This window comes from Rhinatrema bivittatum, chromosome 7 (assembly GCF_901001135.1).
Source record: "Rhinatrema bivittatum chromosome 7, aRhiBiv1.1, whole genome shotgun sequence".
Classification (NCBI taxonomy): domain Eukaryota; kingdom Metazoa; phylum Chordata; class Amphibia; order Gymnophiona; family Rhinatrematidae; genus Rhinatrema; species Rhinatrema bivittatum.
Window position 1 is genome coordinate 170,180,845 of NC_042621.1, and position 18,583 is coordinate 170,199,427.

Genomic DNA, 18,583 nt, shown 5'->3' on the forward strand with positions numbered 1-18,583 from the left:
CCCTATTGCACAGGCTGAGAAACTGATTATTTGGAAGATCAAAAACAGTGCTCTGCTCCAGTAAGTCTAGGCGTAATCCTGGAAAAGGCAAGAAGTCTACAATGATCTAAAGAAAATCCAGGAGGAGATTCTTACCACTGGGGCTTTTAGTGCAAGCAGGGGCTGGTTTATGCACGTTAAGACAAGAACAAACTTGCTTAACCTCAGGGTTGCTATTGAAGCTGTCAGTGCAGATGAGGAGATGGCTAGTATTTTTCCTATAACCTTTGGAAAAGTCATTAAAAAGGGTGGCTTTTGTGCACAACAAATAATGTTGATGAGGCTGGGCCTTTTTTTTTTTTTGGAAAAGAATACCATCTAGAAACTAGATTGCCAAAGAAGATAAATCTATGCCAGATTATAAAGCTGCTAAAGACAAACGTTTTGCTTGGTTCCAATGCCACTTTGTCTACTCTTCTGAAAATTCCAGTGCTTTAAATGAATATTCAAAGGCATGTCTCCCAGTGATATGAAAAGCTAATCCAAAGGCTTGGGTTATTAAAAACAATTTGAGGACTAGTTTAATCATTTTGTGCATAGTGTCAGGTTATTGCATCAAAAACAATCTTGTTTTTAAAGTAGTGTTAGTCATTGACAATGCTATAGATCATCCTGTCATCCTTGATGGCATGCACCCACATCAGAGTGGTGTTTCTGCTACTTGACATCACCCTATTGTTGCAGCCCGTGGACCAAGGGGTTATAGCATCCTTCAAGGCCTACAATTTTAGATGTACATTTTCACAGGAAATCGAGGCAATGTAGAGAAAAGATGGACTGAGTCTGTAAGAATTCTGGCAGGTCTTCACCTGTTATGCAGATAAGAACATTGGTGAAGCATGGAATGAAGTTTAACAATCAAATCTAGCTAGTATTTGAAGAAAATTGTGTCCTGAATTTGTGTCTAATTTCATGTACCATGAAGAGACTGTTAAAGAAGTAACCCAAAATGTTGTAGAGCTGGGTAAAGAACTCAACTTAGATGGTGAGCAAGGATGTAGAGGATGTCCTGCTAGCATAACATTCAGAGCAATTAAATGATGAGGACCTCATTGAATTGGGAAAAGTAAAAAGTGGCAGATTTGATTCCTAAAGTTTTGACAACTCAAATGCTGGTTGTGGCTTTTCATCATTTGTAATCTTATCATTTGGTATCTTCTGTGTTCTGTTTGAGGAAAATGATTCCGATATTGTATATAGTGCAGTTGTGAATAGGGGCATCTCTGGTGTTTACGGGTGCTAAGGGGAACTTTGCAAGGAAAATAAGAACAGCATTTAAGAAAGCAGATAGGCAAACCTGGAGCCACCATCACAAGACTAGACAAACGAGTTTTGCTGTAAAATTTCATACTTTTAACAAATGTTAATTTCTGTTTTTCAAGTGATTGGTTCCATTGTTTCCTATGGGAAAATTGTTTTCGACTTAAGTTGTTTCGACTTGAGAGAGTTTTTAACAACCAATTGTGATTTAAGTCTGAGGATTTCCTGTATTATACTGCACATTCTTTCTAAAGCTTCTTTTTGCTAAAAAACAAACAAACAAACAAACAAACCCAAAAGCAAATGATATGAGGTACTGTTATTTATTTATTTATTTATTTAACAGTTTTTTATACCGACCTTCATAGTAAATAACCATATCGGATCGGTTTACAGTTTAACAAAGGGAAAACTAGAGTAATAATTCAAGTAAACGAAAGATAACAATAGGTAGGAATAAGTCAAAGTTACAATCAACAGGGGGAGAGAACTTGGAAGCTTACAACAAGCTGGAAAGAAGAAAGGCCGGTAAAGTGTTGTTACCATAGAATGAACAAATTAAAAAAACTTAAACAGTGCTATAACCTGAACGTCTCAGAGTCCATTTTATACGAGAAGACAGAGTGCCAGACCAGGTAGGAATGAATGCCAACTAGTAATTGACTGGTGGTTCAGGGAAGGCTTGGTGAAAGAGCCAGGTTTTAAGTCTTTTTCTAAAAGTTAAAAGGCAAGGCTCCATGATGTCACCCATGCTTGAGGACTACCATCTTGCTTGACCTAGGAGAAAATGCATTATTTGGGGGTAATAAGTGGACCACCTGGACTGTAGCCTGAAGACTCACTTGATGCTTTAATAGATTTTACTGGGAAGCATTGCAGGAAATAAGAGCCTCCTCCACCTACCCCTCAACCCACATACATTCATACTGTTTCAGCCCATATGCATATCTTTTATAGAGAGGATTTTCTGTTGGAAAAAGTCAAAATGATCTAATCTTGCTTAGTCCTCTCCACCTAGATTATAGCCATACATCGAAATCACCCATTAAGAATGGCTTTGGCCAACACACAGCTTGCCTACTCTTCTAGGAATACTGCAATACTAGCTCATTTAATACTGCATTTTGTACTTTGATGAATGAGCGAACACACTGAAGGCTCCCTTCCTAATCCCCCCTGCTTCTAAGTCAGACAGACATAAGAAATTGCCACGCTGAGTCAGACCAAGGGTCCACCAAGCCCAGCATCCCGCCTCCAACAGTGGCCAATCCAGGCCACAAGAACCTGGCAACCATCCAAACACCAAGAAGATCCCATGCCACTGATGCAATCAACAGCAGTGGCCACTCCCCAGGTAAACCCGACCAATAGCAGCCAATGGACCTCTCCAAGAACTTATCCAAACCTTTTTTAAACCCAGCTACACTAACTGCACTAACCACATCCTCTGGCAACAAATTCCAGAGCTTAATTGTGCGTTGAGTGAAAAAGAATTTTCTCCAATTAGTCTTAAATGTGCTACTTGCTAACTTCATGGAATGCCCCCTAGTCCTTCTATTATTTGGAAGAACTAGAGTATATCAAGAGAGTATAAATATCATTTATATAAAGCTTCTTTTTGCTAAAAAACAAACAAACAAACAAACCCAAAAGCAAATGATATGAGGTACTGTTATAATTAGATGCATAAATTCATTAGGGGACAAAGTGAAGTACTGCTCTGTCTCAAATTCATCTGTACATCTCTTTAAAGAGGCATTCAGCATGAAATACTTTAAATTACATTGAACAAGAAAATATGAGGATCCTGAAGAGTTTTTATGGCACGATTACTCTACAGTGACTGCCAAACCTTACGCTTCCCCTCCCTCCCAAACACTGCACTGACTTCCTGATCACTAAACTGCCTTGCAGCTCTTTATCATATCAATTGTCATTTTACTGACCCAGGGCTATTCCAAATGTGTGAGTAATCATTTGCTAGTATTGCACAGAGCTGGAAAAATTCTGGGTGCAAAGTTATCTGGATATCTAAAGTTTGGTACTACCACCAGCCTCAACTAGAGATGAGCCTTTGTTGCAACCTGATCAGGTTGAGCTTGGGCCAGTGAGCTGCTGTTAGACCTCAGAAGTGAAGAGGCTGGGGAGAGAAATGGAGAAGAGAAGAGAGAGAAAAAAATAAATACAAAACCAAACAATTGCAGATACCTTTTCCCCTGGCTCCTCAACATTGGAGCTGGCTTCTAAGTTTTATAACAATTTTTCCCACCATCCTTAATTTGCTAGGTTAAACACAAGCTCTGTGTTTGTGTGGCACTGAGCACTAGTCCCTATCCTATGGTATTTTCTAGAAAGCAAAGCATTGAAAATTAAGTCTGATTAGAATATTTAAATTATGATGAAAAAATAGTTAAGGGACCTTTAAGGCCCATCAACTTGATTGACCATATAATATGCTTTTATAATACATTATTATATTTGGCAGGTTAATTGTAATTTTAGTATTATGTCTTATCTAGGTACAACTGGTAAAGCTTCTTCGCCTCCCCCAGTGTTCATAGACACAAGGCAAATGAGTGAGAAGCTGGAAACCATTTTATTTCAACTCCGACAAGTGACTCGAGAGAGGGATGAACTGCGCAAACGCCTTGCACTTTCTTCTCCGGGATCAACGTTTGACGACTGCAGGTAAAGCGATAACAACTGGACACTGCTACTGAGGGAAGGCAAGCCCTTATGATAGTTGAGTGATACCAGTGTGAAATGTGTTAGAGGAAGGTTATTTTTGTTCAAAAGTGTATGAATGTAGGTCAGTGGCAGCAAAGATTGTCAGGTATTTTAAAGCTGGCAACTGTTGAGTTTTAAGTTTGAGTATTGGTAGTTGAAAAACTCTTATGTGTGCCTCAGGCACAGTCAAGCAAATGTTCAGTGACCCAGCTTCTGCTTTTCACATGTTACGTACAAGTTGGTATACCTCTTGTCACTGAGCATATCGATAAATTATTCTAGGGAGGCGGGGATCAGTTAAGAGCAATATATTTTTTTTTACGTGCGGTTTCCAATACGAGGCAGATATTACTGATGTTTTAGCACTGATGTGATGGGAACTGTGGATTAAATAGAATAAACTTAGAATTTATTTCAAAACCTGTCCTTGACATTTATACTGCCCTTATTCAGCTATAATGGAAATCATCTCTTCAGCCTACAAGGAAAAATTGACTGAAAATAAATTATTTTTCCTAACTTAAAAAATAAATAAAGGGGGCATCTGCTTCTTAAAACCTTTACATTTTACTGGAAGTCAGAGGCAATTGTGTGTTGTAATTTGTCAGTCATGCAGTGGGTTGTTACAGGAAAATTAGTTCTTACCTGTTAATTTTCGTTCCTGTAGTACCACAGATCAGTCCAGACCGTGGGTTGAGCCCCCTGTCCAGCAGATGGAGACAGACCAAAACTGAAAGGGTATCCTATATCAGGACAGAGCCTACCCTGTTCAGTATAACCATTGTCAAAGCAGATAAGAACAAAGATAACCAGTAAAAAAGATCAAGCAAGTAACCAGAGAACTCAAGCGAGTAACGAAAGAACTCCCAAAAACTAAACAATTACAAACATTGAATGGACTCTGTAGAAGATCGCTCTTGCATATCCTTTGTCATCAAACAGATGCTTCCGGTGTCCTTAAGATAATGATAGGTGACTTTCATCCAGAGACCTGTAAAAAGAGCTTCAAGTGGACGGCAGAAAAAGACAGGGAAGGGTGTCTGGACTGATCCGTGGTACTATAAGAACAAAAATTAACAGGTAAGAACTAATTTTCCTTTCCCTGTACATACCCGGATCAGTCCAGACCGTGGGATGTACCAAACCTTCCCTAAACCGGGTGGGACCGAGACAGTCCCGCTCGAAGCACCTGCTGACCGAAAGAACCAAAAACTGGTGCTTGCACATCAAGACCGTAATGTCGAGCAAAGGTATGCAGGGATTTCCATGTAGCGGACCTGCATATTTCCTGCGGAGAGACCAATTGACTCTCTGCCTACGAAGTAGCTTGAGAACACAAAGAATGAACTTTTAAGCCCTCAGGAACCACCCGGCCTTGGCAGATATAGGCCGACGAAATCACCTTTCAACCACCGAGCAATAGTAGTCTTAGAAGCCTGTTTGCCCCTCTTTGGACCACTCCACAGGACAAAAAGATGATCAGAGACCCGAAATTCATTGGTGACATGGAGATAGTGCAGTAACACGCGTTTCACATCAAGCCGGCGAAGATCGCCCCCAACAGGACTCGTGATATCCTCCGGAGAGAACGCGGGAAGCCCCACTGACTGGTTGACATGAAAGGAAGAGACGACCTTCGGCAAGAAGGAAGGAACAGTTTTGAGAGAAACCCCCGAATCAGAAAACCGCAGGAAAGGCTCCTGACAGGACAATGCTTGGATCTCTGACACCCGTCTAGCGGAACAGAGAGACACCAGAAAAACTGTCTTAAGCGTAAGATCCTTGAGAGTAGCCCGACGGAGGGGTTCAAACTGAGCCACACAGAGAGCCTGAAAGACTAAATTGAGACTCCAGGACGGACAGGTGACTTCAAATGCTTGGTGCCCTTCAGGAACCGAACAACGTCCGGGTGAGATGCCACTGCGTGACCCTCCATTCGACCTAAAAGAGAGCCGAGAGCGGACACTTGGACGTGCAACGAGCTGAAGGAAAGACCCTTGGAGAGGCCCTTCTGAAGGAAGGAAAGAATCACCAAAACTGGATCTGAGCGCGCCGAAACACCCAATTCAGCACATACATTCTCAAAAACTTTCCAAACACGTACATAAGTCAAAGAAGTAGATGGCTTACGAGCCCAAAGGAGGTTGGATATAACTTCCTTTTTATATCCTTTCTGTCTCAGTCTTCTCCATTCAAAAGCCAGGCCGCTAGACAAAAGCAATCTGCCTGGTTGAAAAATATGGGACCCTGCCGTAGCAGGCGCGGGAGATGGCCGAGACGAAGAGGCCCATCCGTCGCCAGGTTTGCCAGATCTATGAACCACGGTCTGCAGGGCCATTCGGGTGCCACAAGGATGACCGGCCCCTTGTGAAGTTCTGTTCTTCGGAGAACCTTGCCTAAGAGAGGCCAAGGAAGAAACACGTACAGGAGGACGTTGTGGGGCCAGGGGAGAGCCAGAGCATCCACTCCCTCCGAACAGTGCTCCCTCCAACGGCTGAAGAATCTGTTGGCTTTGGCATAGCTCAAGGTTGCCATGAGGTCCAGGTGAGGGGACCCCACCTGCTGATGATCAGATCCATCGCTCTGTCTGAGAGCTCCCACTTGCCCGAATTGAGACGCTGACGACTCAGGAAATTGGCTTGCACATTCTCCTTGCCCGCTATATTGGAGGCTGCGAGGCACTCCAGGTGACACTCCACCCAGGCAAGGAGCCGGCTGGCTTTCAGGGCCACCAGGCAACTCCGGGTGCCACCCTGTCGATTGATATAAGCTACCATGGTGGAGTTGTCGGAGAGGACGCGCACCGCCTTGTCACGGAGCAGAGGGAGAAAAACTTGGAGAGCCAGACGGACCGCCTGGGCATTCAGGCGATTGATGTGCCAGTGGGATTGGACTGGGGATCAGTATCCCTGCGTGGTCTGTGACTGGCAGACTGCTCCCCAGCCGGAGAGACTGGCATCCGTCGTGACTACAATCCATTGCGGAGTCTGAAGGGGCGTCCCCCTCAGAAGGTGTGGCAGCGAGAGCCCCCACTGTATGTCGGCGATGGTAGAGGCCGAAAGTAAGAGAATCATTTGAAACTGTTCTTTCACCAGCTGCCAGCAGGATAGCAAAGCTTTCTGTAATGGTCGCATATGTGCAAAAGCCCAGGGAACCAGGTCGATGGTGGAGGCCATAGTCCCCAGGACCTGGAGGTAGTCCCTCGCCGTAGGAAGCGGGAGCGAGAGAAGGTTGCGCACTTGATCCATAAGCTTGAGTGTCCGAGCGTGTGGCAGGAACACCCTGCCGACCCGGGTATCGAAGCGCACCCCCAGAAATTCCAACACCTGGGAAGGCTGTAGGTTGCTTTTGGGGAAATTGACTATCCACCTGAGAGAGGTAAGAAGGGCAAGGACCCAGTCACCTGCCTGCCGGCAGAGAATCTCCAACTTGGTTCGCACGAGCCAGTCGTCCAGGTAAGGATGGACCAGGACTCCTTCTCGTCGGAGGGCGGCCTCCACCACCACCATAACCTTGGTGAAAGTGCGCGGAGCGGTGGCTAGGCTGAAGGGCAGCGCCCGGAACTGAAAATGCTGGTCCAGGATGTGGAATCGAAGGTACTTCTGATGCTCGTGACGAATCGGGATGTGTAAGTAAGCCTCTGTCAAGTTGAGAGAGGCCAGATATTCGCCGGAGTGAACAGCCACTATGACCGCCGTCAGGGTCTCCATCCGAAAATGTGGTACCCTGAGGGCCTGGTTGACTCTCTTGAGGTCCAAGATTGGACGGAAGGAACTGTCCTTTTTCGGTACTACGAAGTAGATGGAATACTGGCCGGCGCCAAGTTCTTCTGCCGGAACTGGAACAATGGCCCCCAACCCCTGTAGCCTGGTGACAGTTTGACCCACGGCAGCCCGATTCAGACATCCGCAAGGAGAGACTACGTGCAGATCCAGCAGATCTCGAGCAAATTCTAAAGCATAACCGTTTTTTATTATCTCGAGGACCCACTGGTCTGATGTAATTTTGGCCCATTCCTCGTAAAACAGGGAGAGACGACCACCGAGGTTGGGAACAGAGGAATGGGCCGGCCGAATCTCATTGGGAGGCTGGCTTGGGCGGGGGACGCTGAGAGGCACCATCTCGGAAGGACTGGAGGCCTTGAAAGGACTGAGACCAAGATTGCGATCTGGAGGGATAACCTCTAGAGGAGGCACCTCACGCCTGAGCATTATATCTATGCTGGTCCCTGAAGTGGGAACGGGAAGGGACAAAAGCTCTTGACTGCTTCGGACGGTTCTCAGGCAGCTTATGAGCCTTGTTCTCACCAAAGGAGTTAATAAGCTGCTCAAGGTCCTCGCCGAAGAGCAACTTACCCTTAAAAGGCAGAGTGCCCAACAGAGACTTGGAAGACGGATCCGCTGACCAATTGCGCAGCCAAAGGAGCCGTCTGGCCAAGACCACCGAAACCATCGCCTTTGCCTGGATGCGGAGGAGGTCGTACAGAGCATCCGCCCCATATGCTATAGCGTCTTCCAACCTTTCAGCCTGTTCCGCCTCTGCAGCGGGAGGTCCTGGGTGCCGAGCAATTGTTGGACCCACCTAAGGCTTGCCCGCTGCATGAGACTGCTGCAGATAGTCGCCCGAACTCCCAAGGCCAGAACCTCGAAGATACGCTTGAGATAGAATTTGAGCTTGCGATCCTGAACATCCTTCAAGGCCGTGGCTCCCACCACTGGGATAGTGGTGTGCTTGGTGACAGCGGAGACTGAAGACTCCACCGTGGGAATTTTCAGCATTTCTAGGCAGTCCTCAGGGAGCGGAGAGAGCTTGTCCATAGCTCTCCATACGCGAAGCCCCGCCTCGGGAGCTTCCCATTCCCGGAGGAGCAGCAACTTGTGCATAGGGTGGAACGGAAAAGCGCAGGATGGAGCCCTAAGTCCCGCCAGGACCAGATCCATGTGTGCCGGCAGCGCAGCAGTGAGAGCATCTGCTGGAGGTCCCTCAATCCCTAGCTCCTGAAGAACAAAGGGAATGAGAGGCTCCAGCTCTTCCTTCTGAAATAAGCGGAGCACCCGGGGGTCTTCCCCTTCTAGGAAGGGGGGCTTCCCCGCCAAATCCGCATCCGGATCCTGGTCCGGAGCTACCGGAGGAGCCGGGGGGCCCCTGGTACCACCCGCACCCTAATGGACCCCTGTGAATCCGGTGCCGCGGGAGTGAGCGGAGAAGGCATCCGCGGAATCTTGGCAAGAAGAGGACCTGAGGGAGGGTCCTCTTCCTCCTCCTGCAAGCTGGCCAAATAAGATTTGTGCATTAAGAGCACGAATTCAGAGGAAAAACGTGGCCTGGACTTGCCGGGGGGGAGGAAAGGTCAGGGATCATGTCCTGAGGCCGCACGGGGCTCAAATCGGGGGGAGAACCCAACAAAACAGACTCCTCTCCCTCCAGCAGCCCCAAATTGGGAGCTGCCGAGACTCCCAAGATGGCTATTCCCGTGGTTTGCCGGCCCGGGAATGGCCTGGCCATGCGGTGGGAGGATTGACCCCGAGCTTGTGACTTAATCGCTGCCAGGGAGGGACCTTCCCCACCCGGCAGACACCCCAAGCAGAGTCCCTTGCGGGAAAGGCACGACGAGGGCTCCCCACAGGCAAGGCAGCAAGGAGAATGCGGCATGCTCACTGAAGAGGAGCCGTGGGCAGGGAGGAAATCAGCTGAGCTGTGCTGCCATGAGGAGCGGGTGCAGAGGAACGAACCCCGCTCACTTTCAACTGAAAAATACTCAGCTGCCGATTTAAATGAGAAAAATGAAGTGCCCTGATATTGAAAGAAATCTTTCTTTTTTTTTTTTTTACACAGGGGAATGGCACAACCCTGAAGGCACTGCTGGGGAATGAAGCGTCCCGGGGCAAAGGCAGCTAGGTAGGGGGGAGTGACTGGACCACCAGTTTCACCCTACACTAGGATCACCGGGAAAAGGGGCCTAGGCTGTGTAACAGAAGGGGCAAGCCCACCTATGCCCCCCAAGAGCGAGGAGACAGCGCTGTCTCCTGACAAGAAAAAACTCGGAGCCAATTCAAAGGGGAAGAAATTTTCCATTTTTTTTTTTTTAAACTGAGACAAATTATGAATACTTGCTTGATCCTGAGATAAATAGAAGAAAGGTACCCTGCAGGGCAAGGACTAACTAACAAAGACCAGGGAACCGCAGGGTGAGCTGTTGCATCTGCTGGAGACAGACAAATACTGAAGGGCTGCAGGGTAGACTCTGTCCTGATATAGGATACCCTTTCAGTTTTGGTCTGTCTCCATCTGCTGGACAGGAGGCTCAATCCATGGTCTGGACTGAGCCGGGTACGTACAGGGAATGATATTTTTGTAGGTCTGAATCCTTGATGTTTACCTGCATGGTCCTATTGTTCCAGTGTTCTTGGAAGATAAGGTGAATCGTTATCTCAGATGACTGATGTTACCAGCAAATGTGGTCATGGAACTTTTCCATGACTTTCTTTTAAGAGCCAGAAGTCAATTCCCACATCCTCATGGCAACACAGTGTGTTCCAGATCTCTCTCTTTTTTTTTTTTTTTAATTTCCATTACAATGAAATCACTCTTTAATGCAGTGTTTCCTTACTGTTTTTTTCCTTGAGTGATACATTAGGTGCTGTGTTTCTTAGCAAGTGTGCTCTTGTGCCTTTTTTCCTTTCCTTCTAGAGCCTGGTTAGGATTTTTGGTTTATTTTAAGTTTTTGGGTATTTTCAGTGATCTGTAAGTAGGCTCCTGATTAGTTGCGAAGTGTTAGATTGGTTTTCTGGTCATGCTTTTTTTTTCTGACCATCTGACTTCATTATTGCTTCTCCTTTAGATTTTGTGTCATTTCTAACAGTTGACAAAGTCAGTGGCTTTAAATTTTACCCAGGCTGCAAGCAGATGATACCAGTCACTGATCATCACAAGACCTGCTATAAATGTCTCAGAGGATTATGTTGCCTGCCTTGTCATCTGCTCTAGGATGTCACAGAATAACATCCACAGAATGAAACTACTGTCTCACCTGGAAACTTTGAAAAAGATGAAGTCCAATTCGATTCTTTGCTGACTGTCAGATACCCAAGGACCATGTGACTGCTAGAGCCCCAGAGATGAAGAAATGATAGACTCCTTAGCCATCAAAGTTTTTAAGGACAAACCCAGTGAAGTAGATCTTACTAACCCAGCTCAAACTGAGCAGTGGACTGAGTGCTCCATCATGCATCTGAGGGAGAACTTATTGAAGGACTTAATGAAGAAGGTCCATCGATGCCGGTTTCCTTCACATGGCTCCAAGAGCTAGAGGATCCTGATATGTGCTGTCTGATCCCTGAACTTGTAGTGCATTAAGGATAGCTCAGCCTCCCAAAGTACATGTGCCTGAGGTTTAACTTCAAGAGCCTCCCATTGTGTCCATCATATCTTCACCTTTGCAATTATTGCAAAAGAGCTGCAGAAATGTTTAGCGCATAAAGATCACTGAGAATGCAGTGTGGAACACCTCAGCCGCCTTAAGGTGTTGAGCAACTTGCCAACTGCTGTCCTTTCTGTTGTGCCATGCATCTTGGTGCCAACAGTGTTGCATACCGAAGTTTAGTATTGGCCCCAAGAGCGCCAAGTCAGTTGGATGATCTTTGAGAGGGAAGTTTCAAGGTCCCAAGAGGCTGTCTGGCTCACAAGGGCAGTCTAATTTGGAATGGCACAGACTCGAGACATCTCCAGTTTTTATTTATTCATTTTATTTTCAGAGTGACTGAGCATTTGTGGCGTTCCTTTTACTGATCAGAAGTACTACTTTCCAAAGAGGAATACTCGCCTGTCCTTCATTTGTACTTTTCTCTTTAACAGGCTAGGACTAGGTCTCTCCAAAAGACAGTTTTATCATTTTTGTCAGCGAAATGACCAGTTATGTTCCATTTACTTTGGAAGTTGAGGGAGAGCCCAGGGCAGATATTTTGGTCTTAAATATTTCCATGCCCCTAAGGAGGTGCATAAGAACATTATCTTCTTAATAGGAAAGAAGGTGAACACCAAATACCATGTCAAGTGGCTGAAGGATTTGAGCCATCCTAGTAAACACACCAATCTATTGTGGTTAAATTTGCCCTAAAACATATTAAAAATGTAGTAAGCATGCCTCTGGGGCATAATGTCCCAAAACAGTCCAGGGTTCTGCTTATGTTATTAAAATGCTGTCTTAAAGTACCACCAGACTTATACACTCTAGTATTTGTGCTCCATCTTGAAAAAGGGGTAAGGGGTTTATCAACCACCTCTATCCAGAGGATCAAGATAAATTGTTTACTCATGGCGCAAGCCAAATAATGTGAAAAGCATCTTATCAGTTTAGCATATTGTGCTTTAGAGATGGTATTGAGAGTCTCTGTGATAGTTATTGATGAACGTGGACTCTCATAGCCGCATGCATTTAGCCTTCATGAGGACACGTAATAAAGGCCCATTGACATGCCTTTTAGTGGAGGGAATTTCTTTAGAGATAAAGCTAAGGAAGCCTCAAAAGACCATCATTGGTCGCTTCAAACGTTTTTTCGGTACTGCCTCTGAGCTACCCTTTTCCGATAGGAAATACTGGAGCCATGAGCCTTGGCTGCACTTCTTTCACTGAAGGAGGCATTTCCAGGATTTGTCTTGACCCAGAGATCAAAAGGGTTTCAGATCGCACCACCATGAAGGTAGAAACTCTTACGTCTCATACTGCTACACAATCAAAACTAGTGATAGCTCATAGCTCTCTAATATTTGTTCTGGAATATCTCCCTGTCAGAGGGAGGCTGAGATTTTATGCATACTATTGGCACACAGTAACTTCAAATAGTTTGGTCCTTTGGATAATAAAATGAGTCTAGAAATTACATTTTCTTAGCATCTAGTCAGATGAATCCAGAACAAGTGGATTATGCACCTCTACCAGCAGGTGGAGACGGAGCAAACTGATGTAACAGTATATATACCCCTGCAGTGACATTAGCCTGCCAGTATTCTCTGTCTCTAGCAGGTGATGTACGTGCATCTCCATACTGAGGATTGCTTTGATTAAAAAAAATTAAAAAAAAGGGGAATTAAGGAAAATAAATTCACCCCATTTTCCTACATTGATACCAAAAGGTCCCTCCCCGAGTTGAGAATTCCTGAGGTGATTTCCGTGGTCCCTCATATGAGTGCCTTGGACTGGTACCTGTTTTTTTCAGCTGGCGTGTACTTAGCTGTTAAGCAGCTTAAAGGCAGAGGGTATAGGAAGCAGAGCATGGCAGTGACGGCAAATGCCCCCTTCCCTCCGCAGCTGGAGATCGTCTCTACTCAGCCAGGTAAGGCTGAGCCTCAGGTAAGGTTAAAAAAAACAAAAAAACAGAGACAGGAGGAGAGTTTTTTGCGGTAGGGCTTCATATTTTCTCTGATCTCTGTGACCTGCGCTCCAGTCCGACATTCATCCCGCTCCTCAGGAGGTCGAGGGATATGGGCAGCCTGGCGGGTTGAGCAGCCTCTGTAGGCTAGGCCCCGCTCTGAGGCTTTTTTACTGAATGCCATGTAGTAGGCCTCAATGGCATTTCACACATTTTCTTTTGGCTGCCCTCTACAGGATTGTTGGTTCAGTGTGTGCATCCAAGTTGTGTGTCCAGTTTTTGTACGGTTAAGCAGGCCTAGTAGTCTGTGTCCAAGTTAAACTGCACCTTAAGTGGTTGTCTGCTTACCTGTGTGCACAAGTTGAGCATTGCTGTGCACTTAGGGGTAGATTTCATAAACTTGTGCAAACGCGTACTTTTGTTTGCGCGATTTCAATAGATACGCGCATAGCCGCGCGTATCCATTAAAATCTGGGGTCAGCGCGCGCAAGGCTGCCCAAAATTGGCAGCCTTCACGCGCTGAGCCGCGTAGTCTGCCTCCGTTCCCTCTGAGGCCGCTCCGAAATCGGAGCGGCCTCAGAGGGAACTTTCCTTCCGCCTCCCTCCACCTTCCCCTCCCTTCCCCTACCTAACCCACCCCCCCGGCCCTATCTAAACCCCCCCTACCTCTGTCGCGGAACGCCCCGGGCCGAAACCACGCCCGCGGCGCCGCCCCCGGATGACGCGCTGGCCGAGTCACGCCCCCCGATGACGCGTGGATCGCAACACACGCCCCCCCCAGAAAAGCCCCGGGACTTACGCGCGTCCCGGGGCTTTGCGTGCGCCGGAAGCCTATACAAAATAGGCTCGGCGCGCGCAGGGGGTGTTTGGGCCAGGTTTTCAGAGGGTACGCGCATACCCCTTTGAAAATCTGGCCCTTAATTTTTTACGATGCCTATCCTAGGAATGCCTAAGCCTTAGACACTTAGGCATTGAGACGCCTAAGTGTTGGATGCCTAGAATTTTTTGGATGCCTAAAAAAAAAAAAAATTGCTAGACGCACGCTTCCAGCTGCCATTCAGCACGCTGCCGGCCTAATGGTGCCTATATCTAAGAAACATAAGCGCCTTTCTCTTTGCACTGCCTATCATATTCGGGCATCTCAATCAGGAGTGCCTGCTAACTTGAGCCAGTGTTTGGAGGCTCAGGGAGAATTATCTTCCTCTGAGTTCACTAAGCCTGGTTCTTCTCAGCCAGATGTAGGTCTGAGTAAAGGCTTGTCAGGTGGGGCGCCTGCTTTTGGAACTCCCCTAACTGGTTTTTCAGCAGGGGAAGGCAGCACAGTGAGTATGCCTCAGGTACTTCCTGGTTGCGTTCGTGCCTGTTCTCGCCCTCGCTCCACCCTCTCTACATTTGTGGCGACTCCCTTCGGGTCTGACGGACAGATGCTGCCGCGGCTTCTCCTCGCCGCTTCTCCCTGGAATCCTCGGGCTGGCCTGACGCTGCGGATCCGCCATGTTCCTGATGACGTATAGGCTCACGCGAGTTTGTACCGGCAAGGGCGCGAACCTCGGGGGCGCCCCCCGTAGTGATGTCATCCGCTTCCAACTTAAAAGGTCTTTGCTTGCAACTACGAATCGAGTTAGCAAGGGGTTTGATTGCGAGGATCATTCTGACCCGCTTCATCCTCCGCTGCTCTGCCTCCTCAACTTACCAAGGGGTACCCGCTCCGCGGGGGCCCCGCTCTCTCTTCTTGATTTCAGATTGCTAATACGGGCTCCGATACTTGCTCCTCGAGGGCCTACGTCCCTGAATGCTCAGAAGACTCCTTACTGCCTGGAAGCGATCGCAGACGTGAACACTGTAAGTTCTATTACAGATAGGAACCGGTACTCGCTCCACGAGGGCCTATGTTCCTAACCTCTGAAGACTCCCTTCTGTCTAAGACGTTATCGCAGGTACGGAGATCGTGAGTTATTATTGCAGATTGCAGATAGGAACCGGTACTCGCTCCACGAGGGCCCATGTTCCTAAAATCCTTCAAAACCTCTCTTCTATCTCAGAAGCTATCGCATATCTATATCTGGAACATTACTATTTCATATTGCAGATAGGAACCGGTACTCGCTCCACGAGGGCCCATGTTCCTAAACCCTTCACAGACTCTCTTCTATTTCAGAAGCTATCACATACCTATACCTTGTGAATTAGTATTACAGATTGCAGATAGGAACCAGTACTCTCTCCACGAGGGCCTATGTTCCTAAAACCCTCCAAAGACTCTCTTCTATTCCAGAAGCCATCTCATACACAGATATTGTGAGTTCTTATTCCAGATTGCATTTAGGAACCAGTACTCGCCTACGGCTCCTGTTCCTGAATTTACTGAAGACTCTCTGTGCATAGAAGCCATTACTGATATCTACAATTGTGAGTGTATCATCTGCTACTGGTTATGTATCCTGCATACCCTGTCTACTCACTACCTATAGTCTCTCTCTACAGCTCAGCAACCCAGAGACCGCAATTCCAGTACCTGAGGGACTTCAGCCCTGCCGGGCACATCAGCTCACTACTGCCACCTCTGGTGGTTCTACTTCCTGTCTAATAAAGAACTATATGTGTTTGTCTCCATACTCCAGCCTAGCCGGTGGTCCTTCTCAAGATATCCTCCTGGGGGCGCTGTCATCTGCCATTGGCCCAGGGATTCACCAATTTCCATTAAGTGTTTATTCCTTACACTACTAGAGCAGTATCATACAGACTGCCACTCTGTGGGAGCCAACCCACAACAGATAAGAACATAAGAACATGCCATAACTGGGTCAGACCAAGACTCCATCAAGCCCAGCATCCGTTTCCAACAGTGGCCAATAAGAACCTGGCAAGTACCGAAAACTAAGTCTATTCCATGTTACCGTTGCTAGTAATAGCAGTGGCTATTTTCTAAGTCAGCTTAATTAATAGCAGGTAATGGACTTCTCCTCCAAGAACTTATCCAGTCCTTTTTTAAACACAGCTATACTAACTGCACTAACCACATCCTCTGGCAACAAATTCCAGAGTTTAATTGTGCGTTGAGTAAAAAAGAACTTTCTCCGATTAGTTTTAAATGTGCCCCATGCTAACTTCATGGAGTGCCCCCTAGTCTTTCTATTATCCGAAAGAGTAAATAACCGATTCACATCTACCCGTTCTAGACCTCTCATGATTTTAAACACCTCTATCATATCCCCCCTCAGCCGTCTCTTCTCCAAGCTGAAAAGTCCTAACCTCTTTAGTCTTTCCTCTGCCTACGGAGTATTACAAATTGCTAGCTTCTCCCCTTGGGGAAGCAGCATTGAACACTTGGTGTCCTCAGTGGAACAAACTGTGAAGCGTGAGCATTCCTCAGTTTGGACTATGTTAAGGATGTTAGGTCTAATGGCATGAAAGGTCCATGTTGTTCTCCAGGCATGTTTCCATATGAGACATGCCCAGTGGTCACTAAAATCCTTGTGGAATCAAACCACTTGGGACCTACAGGACTGCATCTGTGTAACCAAGAAGCTCAGACTGCCTTGATGGATTTTCCCATTAGAATCTTCCAAATTGAATCTAACTCAGTTGTTCTTTCATGGCTCCAAAAATTGTGGCCCACTGTGGTCTCTTGCCAATCCCCTGACTGGGCTATGAAACAAGAATCACACCCAGATAGCTTTGATAGTTTCTTTTATTTGGGGAGCAAACTTGTGTTCAAGGAGAAATACTTAGCAATTCTTAAGGCTGGAAGTGCAAGGCAATATATCATTTTGGTCATATATTAGTAAACAGCAATTCATTATTTAGTACATGCTCCATCAATCACTAATACTGTCTTTGGGTGTGATTTAAGCAACTCTACATAACTAACTGTTCTTATCTTTAACACTTTTTTACAAGAAAAACAACTTCTAAATTAAACTGGCTCTAACTAGTTATGTTCAGTGCTTCAGTAGCTGTAATTTCTGCTTATCAGAAGGTGGTTATGGTTTACAGCCTTAAAGCACTTTCTTACTATTTCTAAGACGCCTATGCAATGCAATTTAGCTTAACAGTATAAAAGCACAAACATAGGCCAGGCTCAGCCTTCTAAGATTCTACAATTCTGACCACAGATGCATCTAGCCTGGGCTGGAGAGCTCAATTACTTACGCTATACATCCAAGGACCTTGGTTCCTGCAGGCAGAAAATTATATATTAACCTTCTGGAGCTAAGGGCAATACATTACTCTAAGGGAGAGCCCCCAGTTTCCTATGACAGATGTTTCAAAATTCTGGATAATTCACAATTTCACATAATTTTGCATATATTTGCAACTTACAGTAATTGATTTTTTTTTAACTTTATAAAAATAAAGTCCTTTTCTGACATTCCTGTATCCAGATAGTTTATTTGGTTCTTTATTAGAAAAAAAGGAATCTTAGTGATTGGGGTTGAGGAGGAAGGAGTGGAAGGAATCTAAGAATGGGAAGAGAGGAGATTGCAGAGGAGGGAAATAAAGGAATGTTAGGCTGTAGGGAAGAAAGAGGATGGGCCGTTTAGGGAGGATAAGGAAAGGGATCAGGAGTGGGAAGGTGGGGAAAAATGTTATTGCGGACGGGGTGGAAGAGGAGGAAAAAGGGAGGAACAGAGATGGGGGGTGTAAGAATAGAAAGAGGCAATATTGGGATGGGGTGAAGGAAAGAACCATAGCCCTCCCTCCAAAAGAAAATAATCACACCTTCATCCTCCTTCCAAAGCTCCTTTGATCCCCTTACTCTCCGTTACTTCCTTTCCCCACTATCCTCTCTCTCTTCTCATTCACTTCCTCCTCCTCCCTCTCACACCTCTCATTCACCTTGGTTCTTGAATCCCACCTCACTTCTCACTCACTCTGGTTCCCTTCCCACTCGCCATAGTTCACTTCCTTGCCCACCCCATGAACCCTGATTCATTCACTCCCTTTCCCCACCAATCCCTTATTCATTCCTTCCTCCCATCCCCTGATCCATGGTGATCCTCAGTTCTTTTACTCCTTCCCTCCCTGCCTCATCAAATCTTGGTTTATTCACTCCCTTCCTTCATCCCTCCCAATGGCAGTCCCCGGTTCATTCACTCTCTCCCCCTCTCTGGCCCCCCAAAATCTCACCCGCTCCTATCATAAAATAGGAGGAGGAGGACCTTGCTGCTCCTCCAGTACTTCCTTCC

The 18,583-nt window shown here is 46.3% G+C and overlaps 1 protein-coding gene across 2 annotated transcripts in view; it reads left to right on the top strand.

The window, feature by feature from the left end:
- Nucleotides 1–18,583, top strand: part of DLG5 (discs large MAGUK scaffold protein 5) — a 469,022-nt gene that overhangs the window by 36,034 nt on the left and 414,405 nt on the right. For both annotated transcript variants that reach the window (XM_029609514.1, XM_029609515.1), the window contains exon 3: nt 3,819–3,987. In XM_029609514.1, the coding sequence (XP_029465374.1) occupies nt 3,819–3,987 (169 nt within the window). The remainder of the gene's footprint in view (nt 1–3,818; nt 3,988–18,583) is intronic.